This window comes from Chaetodon trifascialis, chromosome 3 (genome assembly GCF_039877785.1).
Source record: "Chaetodon trifascialis isolate fChaTrf1 chromosome 3, fChaTrf1.hap1, whole genome shotgun sequence".
NCBI classification, from domain to species: domain Eukaryota; kingdom Metazoa; phylum Chordata; class Actinopteri; order Chaetodontiformes; family Chaetodontidae; genus Chaetodon; species Chaetodon trifascialis.
This window is the reverse complement of record NC_092058.1, coordinates 5308447-5326273: the sequence shown is the minus strand read 5'-3', so window position 1 is coordinate 5326273 and position 17827 is coordinate 5308447. Positions and strand designations below refer to the sequence as shown.

The following is a 17827-nucleotide window of genomic DNA, read 5'->3' as shown; positions in this document are numbered from 1 at the left end:
ACAAAAGATCATGTGATTAATGAGTAATGCCTGTATGTAAATAGGAGAAAGCCGAGATAATCCCTCAGCAGCAAAGGAAAAGTACAGCTTTGTGTCAACATTTTGGGAAATAGCTGAGTTTTTCAAACTACATGTATTTAGAGATTGTCAGTCATCCAGGTCATGGTAATCCAAGGAGGGTTGAATCAAGGGCATCTGTGCTCAGCTGTAGAAACCTGGAATGCCTCTTCAGGTCTAACTGGCTGCTGAGTCCCAAGTGGGGGTGGAGGACACACCCCCACAGCGGAAATCAAACGCGGGACCTTCTAGCTGTGACGTTAGGAAAGCTGTGAAGTGCCACCAAATATACTACTTGTTACTTATATGTAAAGTTAAGATTTTATATATAAAACATATTGATGCATTGTTACATGCATTGAAACTTACCAACAGTTTCTAAAATAGTAGAAATAAGCTTCACTTTGACCAACTGCAAAAAGGCTATTTAGACATTCATACTTAAGTAATATTAATAATCAAATTTAAAAAAACAAAAAAAAACAGATAGTTAAACACTCACAGGGGCCGCGTTCCTGAATTAAAACTGCTTTAAGTACATTTTGCCAGTAATACTTGCATACTTTTACGTAAGTGACATTTTGAAAACAGGACTTTTTACTTGTAGTGGAGTATTTTTATATTGTCCTATTACAAATTTTTCTTAAGTATCTGAATACTTTCTTTTGTCCAAGTTTAGCCACAGAAGATTGCAGGTCAGCCAGGTCTTTATGTCCTGAAGACTCGCTTGAAGTCTAGGTAACTGACTGGTTTCTTCTGGCTTCATTGATAACTATAGCTGGGTATCATCTGCATAGCAATGAAAGTTTATAGAGTGTTTCCTGATAATATCCCCTTAAGGAAGCATATATAGGGTGAAAGGCATTGGTCTGAGCACTGAACCCTGCAGAACTCCATGGCTGGCTTTAGCAAGCACAGAGGAGTCATCATTAACATGAACAAACTACGATTGATGTGAAAAGTAGGATTTAGTAGGATATCTTAGTACACTTCTCTGAATGCCAATGAAGTGTCATCAGATGATTTGTCTTTGTTCTAACAGAGAGAAAATGACATCTCGTCTGTACATATTAGGCTAATTTAATAGTATTATTGGAATTTGAAAGGCTTTTCTTTTTCTTTTTCTGGACAGAGATGGAATTCCCTACAGTCCAAGAAGGGGCTTTCACTCTTACTGCCAAAATTCAGATAAAAACCCCAAAAATCTTCATCATCATCTTTATTCATCAGCTCCATCATAAGACGTGCTGGTCTGTCAGATTCATTCTTCAACTCCACTTTACTTCTATTTTAGATCTTTCATTACTAGTCACTTTGCAGATCTGGATTATTGATATTTAAACAAATCAAAACATAATTGATTTTTAGAGATTAAGCTTCTGGAATTGTTTGACCACTTTCGCCAGCTTCAGCATGTGGAAATTAATGTCTGATTAATACTAATACAATAAAACACTGTTTTCAAATAAAAGATCTGTCATACTTTTAGCTCTAAAATGCTTTGTGAATTACTCTTGAGGAGAAACTTTAAGATGTTTTGTGGCCTCAGATTCTACCTCCAGTGTTCAGACATCAACATCTGCCTCAGAAATCCATCATCTGTCAGGATCTTCAAAGGAGTTCAGGCCTGCACACATAACCACTGTAATGGGATTTCTTATTATTCATCTTCCGTCCCTCAGTCGTGAACCAAATGATTCCACCTTCTCTTTACTCATTCGTAAGCATTCACTACCTTAAAGCCAAATGATTAACTGTGTCATTTGATTAGGTGTTTGTATGCGTTAATCTGATGACCACGACACCACGTATGTACTCATCTACTGATTAAGGGAACATCCTGCATGATCAAAGCTGCTGACTGACCATTGTCCTGATTATCACGTGCCTACTGTGCTGACATTGTTCTGATGGTAATGTCATCCTATTTACAAGATAATATATTGGATATAACCTGACAACTTTACCTGTTCTGGGCTCACTTCCTCACTTCTCTCACTCGAGGTGTCAAGGAGGCGCCCGTCTGCAGGTGTAAGAATAAACTCCCAGAAAGACAATGAAGACGAAAACTGCCAGAACACCACACAGCAGCTGCTTATTTAGAAATCCAAATGTTTTAATACGTATAAAAAAACAACAAGAAGGGCAACACAAACACAAACTATCAGGACAGGCAATCTATACATGATGAATCCTACAAAGACAGAGGACATGTGATCTCTACTGTGAGGACTCGGCTGCTTCACGCCCTCTTTGTCAGCTCCTGTCAATCATCCGGGCTGAGGAGTTTTCCTGTGACGCTGTGCTCTGGTTGGAGGACGAAACAGCCTGCACATCGAACAGGCTGCTCGCTCACACAGTCTGTACATGACATCAGGCTTTGTGTCTCTGTGTTTAAGCCTGTTGGGTGATTCGCCACATCTGTGCACAGCGGTGATCAGTCCATCCCTCCAATGTCGTGCTGTTTGTACGACTGCGCGACCAGACTCCCTGCTGGGGAACAAAGACACCATCAGACATAAATGTGACGGACAGTAAGACGCTGCTTAGATTGCTGCTGCCACTGTTGGTTCTCAAATACTAACTGAAAAAACTGGCAGAATCTCAACTAATAATCACTCTTAAGTCAGTCATTAATAAAACTAAATGCTTCCTGCAGATTTCAGTTTCAAACTGCTCATAATGTGAAGCTACAAAGATTAATGTTGCAGTATGAAACATCTAATCCTTCATACAGTTATACAAATGACTTGCACGTATTTGTTCATTTGATTGGTCGTATGTTTAACAATGCAGCACATAAAGGCTTATTCATTTTTCATACTTGACAAAGCAGTGTGGGAAGTCTTAATTTACACTGCAAACCTGCAACGTCAAAGTGATAATCTCGAAGATTTTCACGTGAAGAAATGTCACATTAAAAGCATTTAACTGGCAAAACACGAGTTGACTTTAATTATGAAGTAGTCACACTGTCGTTCATCTGAGATGCATCTACAAAACAGTCATTTGTGGCACTTTTTTTTGACAGCGGATCAGTTTGAAATATTGCAGTAATGGATCAAGAAGGAGCAGTCATTGAGCTGTGAGACGAAAAGGTGCAGGCGACAGGCCGTGCTCAGTGTTGAAACAGTTTTATTGCTAATTATAGAACGGTAGACGATAAGGCTGGCTGCTATGTCGATATCTGTTCAGAATTCAATTTTCACTGGCCCAATGCCAAACATATTACCAAAACTTACCAAAACGTACCTTACAAACTCAGAAACTTCCTGTTTCACTACGTGAGTCCACAGACTCATTAAATCAGATTATGGTCACTCACAGAATGATGAAAAAAAGGAATAATCTTCGAGATTGCCACTTTCATGTAGCTGCTGGATCACAGAATTTTTGATGGAAGTTTAAAGCAGAATGTGACATTTATACAAACTACATAAATGCACACTGTTGCCCACATCTCTGACACACACAGAAACAGAAAAGACAGGACCTGAGCAGCACGGCTACAGACACACGTTCATGTCACACGACAAGCCCACGGAGCGAGGGAGTGGGAGCAGGAGGGTCAAAGGCCAAGCAGGAAGAAGATGTAGACTAGCCAGCTAGCCCGCAGGGAAACAAGCTGCACCATCCCACCGTTAGCCACGTCAACACCCATCTGCCAACTACAGTCCAACTTCACCAAAGTTCAAATGACAGCAAATTAGTCAGCAAGGCTGAGGTTAGCAGAGATTATACAGTCATAAAGCCACAGTCTGGGAGGGATGCAGCCATGTAGGTACAAGGGAAGTCAATGGTTGCTAAACACAGTTTGTTTGTGAATGATTGCCTTCTGTTTTTATTTATGCTTACAGCGCGCCTCATATTTTCTGGAATCTGAATTGTATTTTAGTAGATTAACAAGTCCTCTTTCTGATGTTATTAATTACTTTTCTGATTGTGATCAAATCCCACGAAAACCTCAAAACCAACCAACATTTGTTGACAGTAAGAAAAAGGATAAATGTTGCTGGGCTGATCCGTTAGTGAAAACACCAGGCACACAGAGTGGTACATCCTCTGATTGTCTGAGTGATTCTACGGCAGCATCTCAGTGTTTTCAGCGTATTGTTTTGGTGGTTTGGAGCGTTTTGACTGAGCACTTAATTTAGTGACAACGCCTGCTGTTCGCTGCTCTGCTCTCTGATTTGAAAAGGTCGCTTGTGAGTCTGATCAACAGTCTGCAGAATTACTGTTTACACATTTTGATTCCACTTTGTGCACTTAGTATAAAAGCTATGAACCAAAAAGCTGCACTGTAGGATACAATTTTAACCTGAGAAGTAAGTGGGAGAAACATCTGCAGCTGAAAGGTCCAGTTACATCACCGTAATTACATAATTTCAACACTGGAGTTCAGCAACGACAGAGCGGACAAGTTAATTTTGAGAAGGCCCCTGTTTCAGTACACACGAATGCTAAAAACAGGGGGTTCACAAAAGGTATTTTAATGCAGAAAATGGGAGATTTAACGAGAATTCACAGAATTTAACGCTAATCACAGTGTCTCATAGCCAGTGACTGCTGAAGTCAGGCAAAAAAAGGAAAACAGTAGAAAACATAATATTTATCATGACATTACCTTTAACATAATGACAAGCACAGAGAGCTGTTCTTTAAAAATAATATATAATCAATATATATTTTAAGGCCATATCTCCAATCCCTATAACCACAGCAATAAGTGCAGCTTATTAAGAGGCATGTTTAGTATTTTTGTAAATAAAGTCACTCTCCTGCTGTAATATGACAGGAGAAGATGTTTGTCATTGTTTATAAGAGGTGAAGTCTGTGTTCTGACCTCCAGACTGTGGCTTTACAGCAGGCGGGCCTCTGTCAGTGCGCTGGGGGGGTTGGGGGCAGGGGGTGGTGTGTGGGGTTCACGTGAGGTGGAAGCAATACAGGGAGGGGGTGGGTGGGGTGCCTTGGCAATGTCAGTCAGACTAGCAGGGCTGCAGGACTAGCAGAGCTCCCAGACTCAGCAGCAGCAGGGGCGGTGGCGTGCTTACCTGTGGCCAGGCCCCCCTCTGCTCTGCCCTTCATCCCTCCTCCTCCTCCTCCTCCTGGGCCAGAGCTGCCCAGGGCCTCCACGGGGAAGGAGGGCCGTTCGCCCCTGTAGGGCTTGGGCCTGAAGGGGAAGTCTTTGTCTTTACCTTTGGAGCCTTTGGGCCGACCTGCTGTCTTCTTCTTGGACTTGCCATCCCCTTTCACACCCAGAAGAGGGTGCACCTCTGGGAGAGAGAGAGGGGGGGGGGCAGTGTCAGGCTCATATTCAACTCAATTATCTGTACCAAATTCGCGTGGTGGCTAAAAACTGGCAAACTAAAAGCACCTTGAATTTTAAAAGTAATGAAAACAGTATTAGTGTTCAACAGAGAAAATGTTCTCAGCAGAGTCGGCTCTTGTTGAGTCTGCATGAGAAGTTGAGTCAGAACAAGGCCGATCACAAAACAGTGAGGTTTCTTATTAAAGAACAGGGGGAAACTATAAATAAAGGCTTGTCTCTTATACAAGACTGTCTAAATTCCTGCAGTGAAGAAAATGTACTCAACATAGAAACATTGCATCTTGGATTTATTGTTGTGTTGCACTAACCGTCACTGGGCACCCCCTGCAGTTCAATGGTGGTGGTGCGAGCCTTCTTCTTGGCCGGGCCTTCAGATGAAGGCTGCCTCTGCTTCTTGTCACCGCCGGCCAACGCGTCCTCTGGAGTGGCAGCTTGGACTGAGGTGTCAGGTGGGGGGCCAAAGGGGTTTTCCTCCGGATCTTCCACCTCTGGGGCGATTGGCAGGTACAGCAGGGCCTTACAGTCCTCCAGCTCCTCATCACTACAGGACACAAACACAGAGAAGACCGTCAGCAGGTGAACATTTTACTCAGATTTAGAAGCATGAACAGAATCAGCCCCTCTGATGTGATGTGGTCAGCTGATACAGATTTTACAGGCCACGCTGGCAAAACCTCTTTCAGATCTGAATTAAGTTTGAGGGGCAACGTGACCAGACATTGTGAAAGATAGTTTAATTTAACAGTTCAGACATGTACCCTGTGGCTTTGCCATGTAATACCTTAAAGGTAATCAAAGGAACCATAAAATAAATTCACAAGCTGGAGTCACGTGATTGACGACGTATGATAGATGTGAAATCTCTGGAAAAGCTACTAAGTGAACCTTTAGTTTTATCACAGAGTTGGCAACAATAATCTGATGTCATTAACGGTATTTGTGATAACATAGGTAAAGAGCGCTGAACTGGCACCAAGCTAATTTTCAGTGATGATACTAAACTGCTTTTAGGATTCTGTATTGTTGTTTCTCACCTGCTGCAAAAAGCAACTATGGGATCAACTGTGGTGACATCCACCTCTTCATCCTCTGCAGCGTCTGCACCTGTAACACGACACAAGTTCATGTGTGAGACATCCAGAACCAGTGAAACAGGAAGACCAGCGCATGTGTCAGCAGAACAGGTGATGGTCAACCTTCAGTCAACAGCTGTCACGTTCTGATGGGGTTAATCCAAATGCATGGGATATTGAGATTGTGTGTGACATGCAAAATGACGACTGCAGTCTTAATAACCTTGCTAATACTAATGGTGTAGCGGTGCCTTAGCAGGCGGACAGACTGTATTTATGTAGCCGTGTGTGTGTTGTCTACCTGTCTGCTCGGGTTCACTCTTATCTTCATCCTCGATGTCGAATTCGGACTCTCGCTCCTCGTACTCCACATTCTCATCCAGCTCTTTAAAATCTGGAGCAAAAGCACTCCAGTTTTCCTGCGGACAAACCCAGCAGCCGCACATCGATCAAACACTCACACCATTTTACATTCACTCAGCTGGTAGTTGAGCTTCATCAAAGGCCGAATTCCCACATATTTGTCCATAATATAAACACATGGAGCTACAGTTTTGAGCGTCAGAAACATGTGAGATTGGCAGTGAGGTAACCTATCTATGACCATGTTCACTCAGGTGCATGCAGCCTTTGCCGTCACTGTCTACTTACCACTTGGTTCTGAGCCCAGATGGACACCACTCCACTGGAGATTGAGGCAATTATCGGACGGACAGGATGCCACTGGACAGAGGTCAAAGGTGAGATGGGTAAATTATCTGATTGTAACACAGTGTCTCAATTTAACTTAAAATCCGTCCACAGAGGTGTTGTCTCAATGTTTAAGCCTCTACACAGAGTTCAACTGAGTCACAATTTCAGTTGTGACATCCTTACAGCAACATCCAGCAGCAGCTCTCCTCTGGTTCCATGCAGGATCTTCACCAGGTTGCCGATGCTCTTCTCCCAGATGTAGAGGGCGTGCTGCCTGGCTGAACCAGCCACAATGTACTCGCCATCACCGGAGAAACAGCAGCGCTTCCATGGAGTCCTAAACACAGAAAACACAGGCAGAGGACATGAACAAACAGAGAGCCGAGAAATAGACAGATGCAGCACTACAAAATGCAACACCTTTCCAGCACGTGTTAGCCTCAGAAACTGCAATATTTGCAAGAGCTAGCATTATTTCCCCCGAGCAGGTTTTACACAATCACTGCAACAGGAAGACAAGAAGCTTGCCAGGTCTGTCTCTGCAGTTTCATTTCATCCTGTGTTGACATACTGTACCTGTTGACCAGGTCCTGTAGTTTCTGCATGGGCTCAGGTTCTCCGTCTCGGCCACAGGTCAGTATCTCCCTGCCGTCATATACCCTGATGATCCGGTCTGCTGTGTTTATGAGGAAGCAACTGTCAAGAAAACAGGACAAATGGACAAAAAAGTGGTGGAATAAAAAACAAGGGAAAAGAAAGCACAGGAAAGACAACCCACAATGTGGACTGGAGCCTAATGTCAAAAGGTGTAGGTCATCTAGTCCAGATGGTGTTCATTCAGGTTTAGACACAGAAAAACTCCTGTTGCCTCTCACCTGCCCTTGCGTGCAAATTCAATTGATTTGATGGCAGTGGTGTTGCTGGTACCAGTTGTCACTCTGAAGGAAGCCACCAGCTCCTGAGTGTTTGTGTTCAACACCAGGATCTAGAACGACAGATGGAGGGAGACATGATGACGAAGGAAAACAGCAGAGAGACAGAACATTTTTAATCCTTTTTAATCCTCCAAATTCATATTTACTTGGGCTATCTTGATGTGTAGTGATGTGATTAAAAGTCGCACTGTGGACGAGGTTTTGTCTGACAGAGAGACTAACCTTTCCTTTAGCATTGCCAGTGTAGATGTATTCCCCCCGTCTGTCAAAGGCCGCCACCACATTCAGGTCTGAGTCGTCGTCCACTGGCAGGACAACATGTTTGGAGTCTGATAAAGTCAGCAGGACTGGGGCTGACTTCATTGGACATACCAGCACCTTGTCCCTAAAACACAATTATACTTTGTCATTAGTGCTAAATGGCAGAGAATATTACCTTAACCTACCAAGACAAATTGCACAGGCAAAACCATCACGTGACACTGATGTGACCACCAGCTGAACCTCAGAACACATCAGGTGTAACAAGTACAGACTGATCGTATCAGGTCACTCACATGTCTCTGGGGTGGCACTGTAGCTTCAGGATGGGCGAGGGGAAGCGGAACCTCTGGTCACAGTCTCCGGTGAGGACGTCCCACTGTGAGACAATGTTGTCTGTGGAGGCACTCACCAGCTTGTGACCGTCTCGACTCCAGCTGCACACACACAAACAAATAGCGTGCTTTAATTCATCGTTAAAAAAAATATTGACGGTGTTGCACTCACCTGTTCACATGAAAAGTGACAGAATTTATTTGTGTGAAGAATGAAAAATGAGAGCTTGGCAGGACAGGTCAAACCTGGAAGTTCAAATAAATTCAGTGGGGAAAGAGATCTTTTGAAAACAACCTGTAAAAGCATTCACATCGTTTCTAGATGTAGGAGACAAGGCAGGTAAAAGACAGGCGTGTCTGAGACTATTAGTGCACATAATAAGACATTTAGTAACGACCACACTCGCTGCATAATGTGGGATGTGCCTCACCATAAAGAGCAGACTGGGTGGATGTGTGCACTGATAATTTTGGCAATGCCCCGTGTGAGGAAGTCCCAGATGACGATGCGGCCGTCGTTGCAGCCCACAGCCAACAGGGTGCCCCAGCGGTTGAAGGTGCAGGTGAGAGCCATGCTGATACAGTCCAGAGTGCCATCTGCCTCCTAATACACACACACACACACACACACACACACACACACACACACACACACACACACACATTGAAACACAACCCGATGGTTTGCATCACCACTGAAACAATCAAGGAGTAGCTTCACACGTGACTGTTGCCTAAATAAAAAGATGAAACTCCACGAGTATTGGTGTTTGCAGTGGATAAATATTAACTGGGACTTTAAGGTTCTTGCATGTGTTAAGAGCTGGTGGCTTACCTCTGGATAGTTCTGCCCAAATGACTCTAGGAGAGGAATAACGACAAGAATGTATGAGAAAGACTTCACAACAAAGAAACATATGTACTAAAGTGAAAGCTGGCTCAGAAATACAACCCAACCTTTCACTACTCATTATTTCATTATAATTAACAAAATACTAATATTTTGTGTGGTACAGCAAATTGACATATTTGAAAGAGAAATTGCATAATTTCATTTTCAATTCAAGAGACAACTCACTGACAAGTGAAAGTCAGAAAGAAAAAAGCAAAAAAGCAAAAACAGGTGTAAAACAGATATTGGACATCAAACTTTCAGCCCAGTTTACGATCTGTAACACTTCATTTTGGTCTAGATTAGCTCAAAAACCACAGTACTTGTCAAACCTGGTCTAAATTAAAGAGTAATCTTAATTTTTTTCTTAAAACACCAATTTCAGATATTATTCTTTTTCTGAAAATAGAACTTAGATATCACACATTTTCCTCCATCCACACTTTTATTAACTAACTATATTTAGACTTATCAAACCTGGACTAGATTAGCGTGGGAACTCTAAACACTGTTTAAAACCTCTTATTATAGTTTGCCAAACCTTTATTTTATTTGTGAAAACAGAAAAGAATTTATATATATAGTGACGTTACAGTATTGGCTTCCTGAATAGTAACGTTACTCCCTGTCATATAGACCAGCTGTCATTTTTTTTTTATTTCCCTGTGGTCCTCATAACGTTAAGGGCTATCAGTTTGTGGGCTCAGTGGAATATTCACAGAATACATAGATGGTGAATGAAGGGTGAGTCTTATAAAGGAACAGTTAATTCAAAGTCACAACAGAAATGTACCGGGGCTAACATTATCTTACGGCCACTATGCGTGCTTCCTTATTTTCTATAATCAGCGTTTACATACAGACTCGGACAATACCTAAGGGAAAAAAATAATGTGAGAAGTTCAACAGAATTTAACTGTGCGAGTGTAGTAATTGGTGCAATTTTTAATATGACCAGTATATTTTGCTGTTAACATGCTAGGCTAACGTAAAAAGCTAACCACAACAAGTAGCTACATGGTGTTAGCAACGCACGAAGAGTCAGAATAATTAAAAACAAATAAACATTTTGGGTAATTACCGAGCAGTTCGAGATTCATTGTTGGGCGACCGATGATATAAATTTCCTTAACGACTTGATTTTACGGAATATTTCACTAAATTTCACTCGTATTTACTACTGCTGTGACTGCCTGACTGGCGCCGCGCCTCCAGTGAGGACCCCAAACAATGCGACGTGAAAAGTGCCTGAACTAAATAAAAGGCGCAGTACCGCCACCTGCTGTGCTGGAGTAAAGAGGAAAATGCCACTAATTCTTTTCATTAATCCCAGTTTCGCTTCAGTAATCTACTGAACTGTTTTAACGCCCTCTTCCAAAGCTGGATAAATGTTTAAGACTAACTCCTTCAAATCTCCTCTTTCTGAGTTGCTTTCTCTTCCTCAAGGATATTCTTGACACAGACATATATACCTGACAATGCTCACACAGATCTGTTATTACGTATTAGATATAATATTTCCTTCAGTTTTGTGATCTCAACCTTATTATTATGCTTTCTTCCATGGCATTTCTTCATACTGATCTCCAGTGGCATAAAAAGTACTCTGCGTAAAGCAATATCACAGTTGAAAAATATTCTGTTACGAGTAGTTCTGCATTTAAAATGTTACTCAAGTAAAATTAGTATTAGCAAGTATCAAAAGTAAAAGCACTTATTGCGCAGAATGTCCCATTTTACAATAATGTATATTATATAATTGAATTATCATTATTGATGCATTAATGTATACATCAGTATATTGTTACAGCTTGTAAAGGTGAAGTTCATTTTAAGGGGTCCAACAGCATATTTTCCTGGCTTCCTAACATGTGGTACAGTTGGCAAGTCATTTCTGTTCTGTTTTGCTCTGTGCGAATGAGACATGCTGCCAACATCACCATGCAGAACTTGACACTTGACTCTTATCCATACACTATCTTTAACTTAATGGTTTTAATGTGAACCTGTGGTGTGAAGTATGTCCGTTTACACGTAAGTCTCCCTTTGAAACGACATCATACATCAGACAAATTCACAATTATGTCACAAGGAGACTTTAAACACAATCCTTCACTGTCAAACAACCAGTTGCTGCTGGTGGGGTAAGATCTGGAGCTGGATCCGGAGCTGGAGCCGCAATAACCGCCTACCATCGACTTCCTGTCTTCATAATAAAGGTCCAAAATAAATTAGCTTGAGGTGATGACAACACAGACTCTCATCTTTTACTGTGGCATCAAACAGCAGCTATAAATAGACAAATAAATATTTTTTTTTTATCTTTGCCTCTCTTTTTATACTTTGTTGGCTGAAACGATTAAATTTCCCCAGCCTTGGATCAATAGTTTTATCTTATCTTATCTTATCTTATCTTATCTTATCTTATCTTATCTTATCAATATAAACATTATGAGAAAACAAATAAAATGCGGCAGAAGTTAAGAATCACACATATACAATATATATTTACACTACAAAATACATTTGTCTTCTAGTAATTCACTTGTTCTTATTTACTCTTGACTTTTTGCTCTGGAGTTGTTCACTGCATCACTGAGAAGGGTTTTAATTTGAAGGATCTAAACGGAAGTCTAGTGCGTTGTTGTGCGTCGTATGACTGTGTGTGTGTGTGTGTGTGTGTGTGTGTGTGTGTGTGTGTGTGTGTGTGTGTGTGTGTGTGTGTGTGTGTGTGTGTGTGTGTGTGAAGGCGCCACGTCGGCAGAACCAGCAGGGTGAAGAGAGAGCTGCGCAGCTCCGCCTGTGACTGAGTGAGGAGAAGTCAGAAAGCTGCACATTTATGCGAGAAAGGCGTGAAAAGCGAGAAGAAGAGGTTGATAATAAGTCAGAGCAGCAGCTTTCTCTCTCACAAACACACACACGCTCGCACACACACACACAGAAAAGCAGAGTTTGGTTCGGAGGCTGAAACAGAAGCTGCTCCTGTCTCAAGTTTCTGTGCCAGGTGTGTTTGTGGGAGAAGCACTGGGAACAATGGTGAAGGTAAGGACCAACCAGCATCCTTATTAACGTAAGAATAAATGAAAATATGGAGCACAAGCTGCGTGTGAGTGACGGGTTTTAACAGCATTCAAGTTGCGCGACCAGTTTTTCAGCAGCAGGCTCCACGTGTGAAAATGTGGAATCTGAATACAATAACAGCTTGTTTTATTTTATTGGTGGTGTCCTGTTGACGAGAAGTGGCCTCTTCCCTGTTCTTCTCTGGAAAAGAGTTATTTTCTGTCCAGTAAAGGAAGGCGTCACAGCTTCCTGCAAATGTTTCTCAAACTCTGATCCAGCTGTGCCAAAACCTCATTAAAAAGCCAAATTTCTATGTTGGATTTGGCTTCCAGACCCAGCTGTTGAACTTTTTATCAGATGCTTTGCAGCACTGGTTCTTCATTTTAGGACCTGGGCCTGTGGGTCCCAAGAAAAAATAGGGGGTGGGGTGATGTTTTGCAATATGGTTCATATTATATGAAATAGCATTTCTATTTTTAACAACAGCCATGTGAAATATGCACTAATTTGAAGCATCTTTGTGTCATTTAATAATTAAAGAGGCATGGTTGAATTGCATACTCACCTGTAGTAAGAGGGCGGTGTCACTAAATTTGAATGGTCACAAGTCAGAAAGGTTAAGATCGCTGACCTACAGTGACATGGCCGCCAGTCAGGTGGATCTCCTGCTCGTGCTCAGCAGGGCAGCCACCTGTTAACCGTCTCTTATGCTTTATCAAACTATATTTTATCACAAAAAAAATGTAAAACATGAGCAAAATGCTGAATTACAATATCATTCCTTCAAAAGAAAGGAGGGAAAGCTTGAAATGTATAAGCACCATCTTTGGAGTGTGATAAGTACAGCATGTTACATAATTACATGTTTGACTCAACTGGTAAGACAGAGACTCATGTAAGACAGTCGAAGAAAATAGATTTTGTTTGGCAGGATGACAGGGTGTTTTCCCTTTCTGTTTATCACAAATAAAATCTGAATTTGACGTGTCGAGCAACTGGAAAAGAAGATCAAACCTGACATGAACACCCACAATTTTAGAGTTTTGTGACAAGACCACAAACTATGTGAGGTTACCAGTATAGTTTATGTTTAGGACTTAATTAAAAGGAGTTGGCCATCAACTTAAAACAGTAACTCAGAGGTTCATTCAGACTGTACAATCAATCAATTTACTGTTTCCACAGTGAAGCTGGAAAAAAGTGATTTCCAGTATGTGTCATCATGATGGACCAGGTTTTGCATTTGCTTGATTTGATTTTACATAATGTTTTTATTTGTTAGTTTTTTTATGCCTTAATTAGAGAAACATGAAGCAGCACATAAACATGTTCTCTATGGAGACAGAACAGTGACTCTACAGTTTGGCATTGAAAAAGCAAACGTTGCCATTGAAATGTTTGTATTGGAAAAAGTCGTTTTGCCGCTGAAAAATGTTCCACAGAAAAATAAAACTAAAAACTATTTCATTTTATTTTGATGATTTTTTATTTTGGAGTCTCTGACATGACCTCACACCTAGCGTACAGCATCGGTTTCATGAGTTCACATGAAATTCCCAAACCACAAGTACATTAAGCCTGTTTCACCGTACAGTTGTTTTTCCACATAAAATCAGGCTTTTTTTTAATTTTAACTGTTTTGTTTTTTTTAGGTTATGCTGGTCAGGCAGCAGTCTGCTGGAGCAAGCACCAAGCTTAGCTAATGTCAGCTATCATCGCTCATGATAGCTTACATCAGATATCATAGCTAACGATAGCTAATGTCTCATATCAGACCTAATGTTAGCTAATTTCAGATATTAGAGCTAATGTTAGCTAATGTCAGTGATCATCACTAATGATAGCTAATGTCATATCAGAGCTAATGTTAGCTAATTTCAGATATTAGAGCTAATGTTAGCAAATGTCAATTATCATCACTAATGATAGCTAATGTTAGGTATGAGAGCTAATGTTAGCTAATTTCAGATTAGCTAACATTAGCCCTGATATCTAACATTAGCTCTGGTACTATCATTAGCTATGATATCTGATGTAATTCTGATTCAGTCCAGAATAAAGTCAAAAGTTAACCCTTTCACAATGAAACATACTTGGTTTTGGTTTGAAACTTTCAGGTGAACTCGTGGAAGCCAATGTCGTTTGAGTCGAACTCCAAAAACACTGGATCCTACTTTTCCCATAATGCATACAGTTCTTAAATTAGGCCTTCTCCACCTGCTGAACACCCGCATCTTTAAATGTCCGCACGTCCATCTTGTGACACAGGTTTTCTGTTATAAGATAGCTCAGGGTGAGGTAACCCTGATGACATCACTACATCACTGTGACATCATCAGAGTTGATTTACAGACCTGATGAAGCTCCTCCAGAAGACTGATATGTAAAATCGGTGGAGTGCCCCTTTAAATGTTCCTTAAATTAGTGAATTATAGTCTTAAATGAGCTCAATTTTGACAGTAATCAGGAACTCTCTGATTAAAGAAGTCAACCAGATTATAGCTTTGACCAGACAATCAATGCAGATTTCAGCATGTGACAGTTTTTGATACTGAGTGCAATGAAAATCCAACAAAAGTTTGATCCCCAGTCATCTAAGTATAAAATGTAGGGATGTAGTGTAAAGTTTGGTTTTCCTGTGTTTTCCAGAATGTGAACAGCATCAACGTGGAGCCCCAACCTGGGACCAGCGTGGCCACGGGCGAAGCCGAGCCCGCTGACATCCAGTCTACAGAGGGTAAGCAGAGAGCTCCCCGGGCTGTGGCTAAATGCTGAAACACCACCAGGGAATATGGTGCAATCTGTGCTCACATGTTGCCCACTGCTATTTCAGAAGCCGTTGGTTTGTCAGGGGAGTATGTGTGTTTGTGCAAGAGTGGCTGCGGCTCCAACCTGCTATTTGTGTCCTAACACACTTTGCACCAATTCAGTCCCCTGCTGCTGCTCTCGGTAAACATCTCTGCTGTTATTGGATGAAACATTATTCTGTTTTCAACATATCAGTCCTGATGAGAGTTTACCCACCAGGTGAACTGTAAAGATCAGACCATCCTGGGATTATTAAGAGAGTCCAGACTTAAAGATACACTCATGGTCATGTTAAAATACCAATAGCACCACAAATGTCAAAATTTCCTCTCAGCTGGCTGTTTTTTAGTCGTGGCTAAAGTCCATCACTTTGGTCCAGACAGAAATATCTCAAAAACTGTGAAATGGATTGCAATGAAAGTTTGCACTGACATTTTTCACTTATCCAGTAAATTATTTCCACATTGGTTGGATCTTTTGCATAGAAACTCATGATGCCCAGACAGACATAACAATTTAATACATCCTGTACTTTGATAACTGACCTTTCATCCAGCGCCATCAGGCCAGATGTTTAATTTGTCCAAGCTTTATGCAAAATACATGCAAAACTAACAACATACCTTTTTGCTAAATGGTAAATAGTAAATATTTGCATGCTAACATGCCAAACAAAGATTCAGCATGGGCGAAGCCTTATACTGACTCAACAGGTGCATGTTGGTGTTAGCACATTAACACATTGTCAGCTTGGGTCTTTTCATGGGATAAAATAAATGTCTCTCAGACATTGTCCAGCAGAGCAGGAGTACATGTGCTGTAATAGAAAACTGAACGTTGTGGTGCTTCATGCATGTGTGGTGTGTTTCCAGGTTCTGGTAAGGACCACAATGCAGCCCCCCCTGGCATGGTGTGGCGGGTGACTGGAGGCCTCTTCAACGTCACAAAGGGAGTCGTGGGTGCGGCGGTGGGCGGGGTGGCCTGGGTGGGCGGCAAGAGCCTGGAGATCACCAAGTCAGCCGTGACCACAGTGCCCTCAGTGGGGGTGGGGCTGGTGAAGGGCGGGGTGTCTGCCGTGGCCGGCGGCGTCTCCACAGTGGGCTCGACGGTAGCCAGCAAAGTCCCGTTCACAGCCAAGAGGAAAGACAAGGCTGAGTGAAGAAGAGGAGGAGGATGGTGAAGATGATGATGATTAATGATGATGATGGACTTGCCCCGCCCTGAGCCAAGAGAGAGAGGCTGTCAGCTGATCTCTGTCTGCCAATCAAACTCCACAGTGCCTTCTGATGCCGGTCTCGGTCTTGAACCTGGTAGTCTTGTTACCACACAGAGATCTCGACTTTGATGCAAACACTATATTCAGTATCGAAAAATTCAGGTGTACTACGTTACCATGACACCCCAGAATTATGAGAAGCTTTGAGTCACTGAAACGCTTCACACTAAGGTCCTCATCTGACTCGGAGCGGGATTTGTATGGCCCCAGGCAGATCACATGGACCGGGATCCACTTCAGCTCATGGTGGACGACGTCATGAATTATCTGTTTACAATCCAGACTGATGCTGTTGCAGTCCTCTTTCTTCCCTTCACTCTTTCCACATACACACTCTACACATACGTGGTGAAATGTTTCTGAGTTAAGATGCTGATTTTTAGTCTTTTTTTGTTTTTTTGTTTTTTTGTAAAGTTATTGAAGTACTGTTGAAATCTCTGTGACCCGAACACAGAAAAATAAAATGTTTCAACATTGGAAGCGAAGGATCAGCCACATTCTTCAGTCTGCAGCCTTCTCAGCGTCTGACCTCCTTTTATCTCTTGGAAGAGCTCGGGTTGGTGTTTTACCCTGCAGCCTTGGATCTGCGTCACTCCTCCTAAATGCATTTTTGAAGACTGTAGACACAATCACAAGTACACCAATGGGCTCAGGCCTTTTTTCCACAGCTATATCATTGTTGAAATGTTTTCAGTATATGTGAAATGTTGAAATGCTGTGTTGGACCTTGACAAGTTGACTTTCTTTTTTAAGATTTAAGCAAAAGACATTCAGCAGCATTTGATTCACTGATGGTTGTTTGAGAGAAAAAGTGCCCGATGTTGTCTGAACTGGTCGGTCAGTCAAGGTTGAACTGTGCCTTGAACACAAGGTGAACACTGTACTGCAGTGCAGGCAACATTCGTGAACGTTTGTATGCGATTTCAGCATTTCAGTACAACATTTGGAGTGAGTGGGAGCTGTTGCTGATGGGTCTAAACTATTGTTTGTGAGTGTCTTGTATGTGTTTTTTGGATATATCAATAAAATAGTTTGGATGGTTTAAAGTGACCTATGGAGTGTTTTTGTGAATAAACCAGTCATCCTGTACTTCCTTCATCCTAAAGCA

General features: G+C 41.7%; 2 protein-coding genes across 5 annotated transcripts; one reads left to right on the top strand and one right to left on the bottom strand.

Annotated features, from left to right (window-relative positions):
- Nucleotides 1-2152: 2152 nt before the first annotated feature.
- Nucleotides 2153-10825, bottom strand: rbbp5 (retinoblastoma binding protein 5). Of its 4 annotated transcripts, none has more exons than XM_070959339.1 (14): nucleotides 10657-10825; nucleotides 9519-9544; nucleotides 9115-9287; nucleotides 8645-8785; nucleotides 8310-8472; nucleotides 8028-8137; nucleotides 7729-7848; nucleotides 7336-7489; nucleotides 7111-7182; nucleotides 6761-6878; nucleotides 6421-6490; nucleotides 5695-5927; nucleotides 5109-5330; nucleotides 2153-2550 (listed from the first exon to the last, which is right to left on the bottom strand). In XM_070959339.1, exons 1-14 carry the CDS (start codon nucleotides 10673-10675, stop codon nucleotides 2495-2497), a joined length of 1677 nt encoding a protein of 558 aa, XP_070815440.1. In that variant the 5' UTR covers nucleotides 10676-10825; the 3' UTR covers nucleotides 2153-2494. The 4 variants fall into 4 exon arrangements, with proteins under 4 accessions (XP_070815440.1, XP_070815442.1, XP_070815441.1 ...); XM_070959341.1 differs by having other exon boundaries at nucleotides 5253-5330; XM_070959340.1 differs by having other exon boundaries at nucleotides 2360-2547.
- A 1512-nt stretch (nucleotides 10826-12337) lies between these two features.
- LOC139329058 (transmembrane protein 263) lies at nucleotides 12338-17761 on the top strand. The gene is made up of 3 exons (XM_070959185.1): nucleotides 12338-12617; nucleotides 15285-15372; nucleotides 16316-17761. Exons 1-3 carry the CDS (start codon nucleotides 12609-12611, stop codon nucleotides 16600-16602), a joined length of 384 nt encoding a protein of 127 aa, XP_070815286.1. The 5' UTR covers nucleotides 12338-12608; the 3' UTR covers nucleotides 16603-17761.
- The last annotated feature ends 66 nt before the right edge of the window (nucleotides 17762-17827 follow it).

Coding starts and splice junctions, on each gene's coding strand:
- LOC139329058 (XM_070959185.1), top strand. Junction 15,373..16,315: donor TGACATCCAGTCTACAGAGG/GTAAGCAGAGAG, acceptor GTGTGTTTCCAG/GTTCTGGTAAGGACCACAAT.
- rbbp5 (XM_070959339.1), bottom strand. Junction 8,786..9,114: donor CACCCAGTCTGCTCTTTATG/GTGAGGCACATC, acceptor GTGTGTGTGCAG/CTGGAGTCGAGACGGTCACA. Junction 5,928..6,420: donor ATAGTTGCTTTTTGCAGCAG/GTGAGAAACAAC, acceptor TGTGTCCTGTAG/TGATGAGGAGCTGGAGGACT.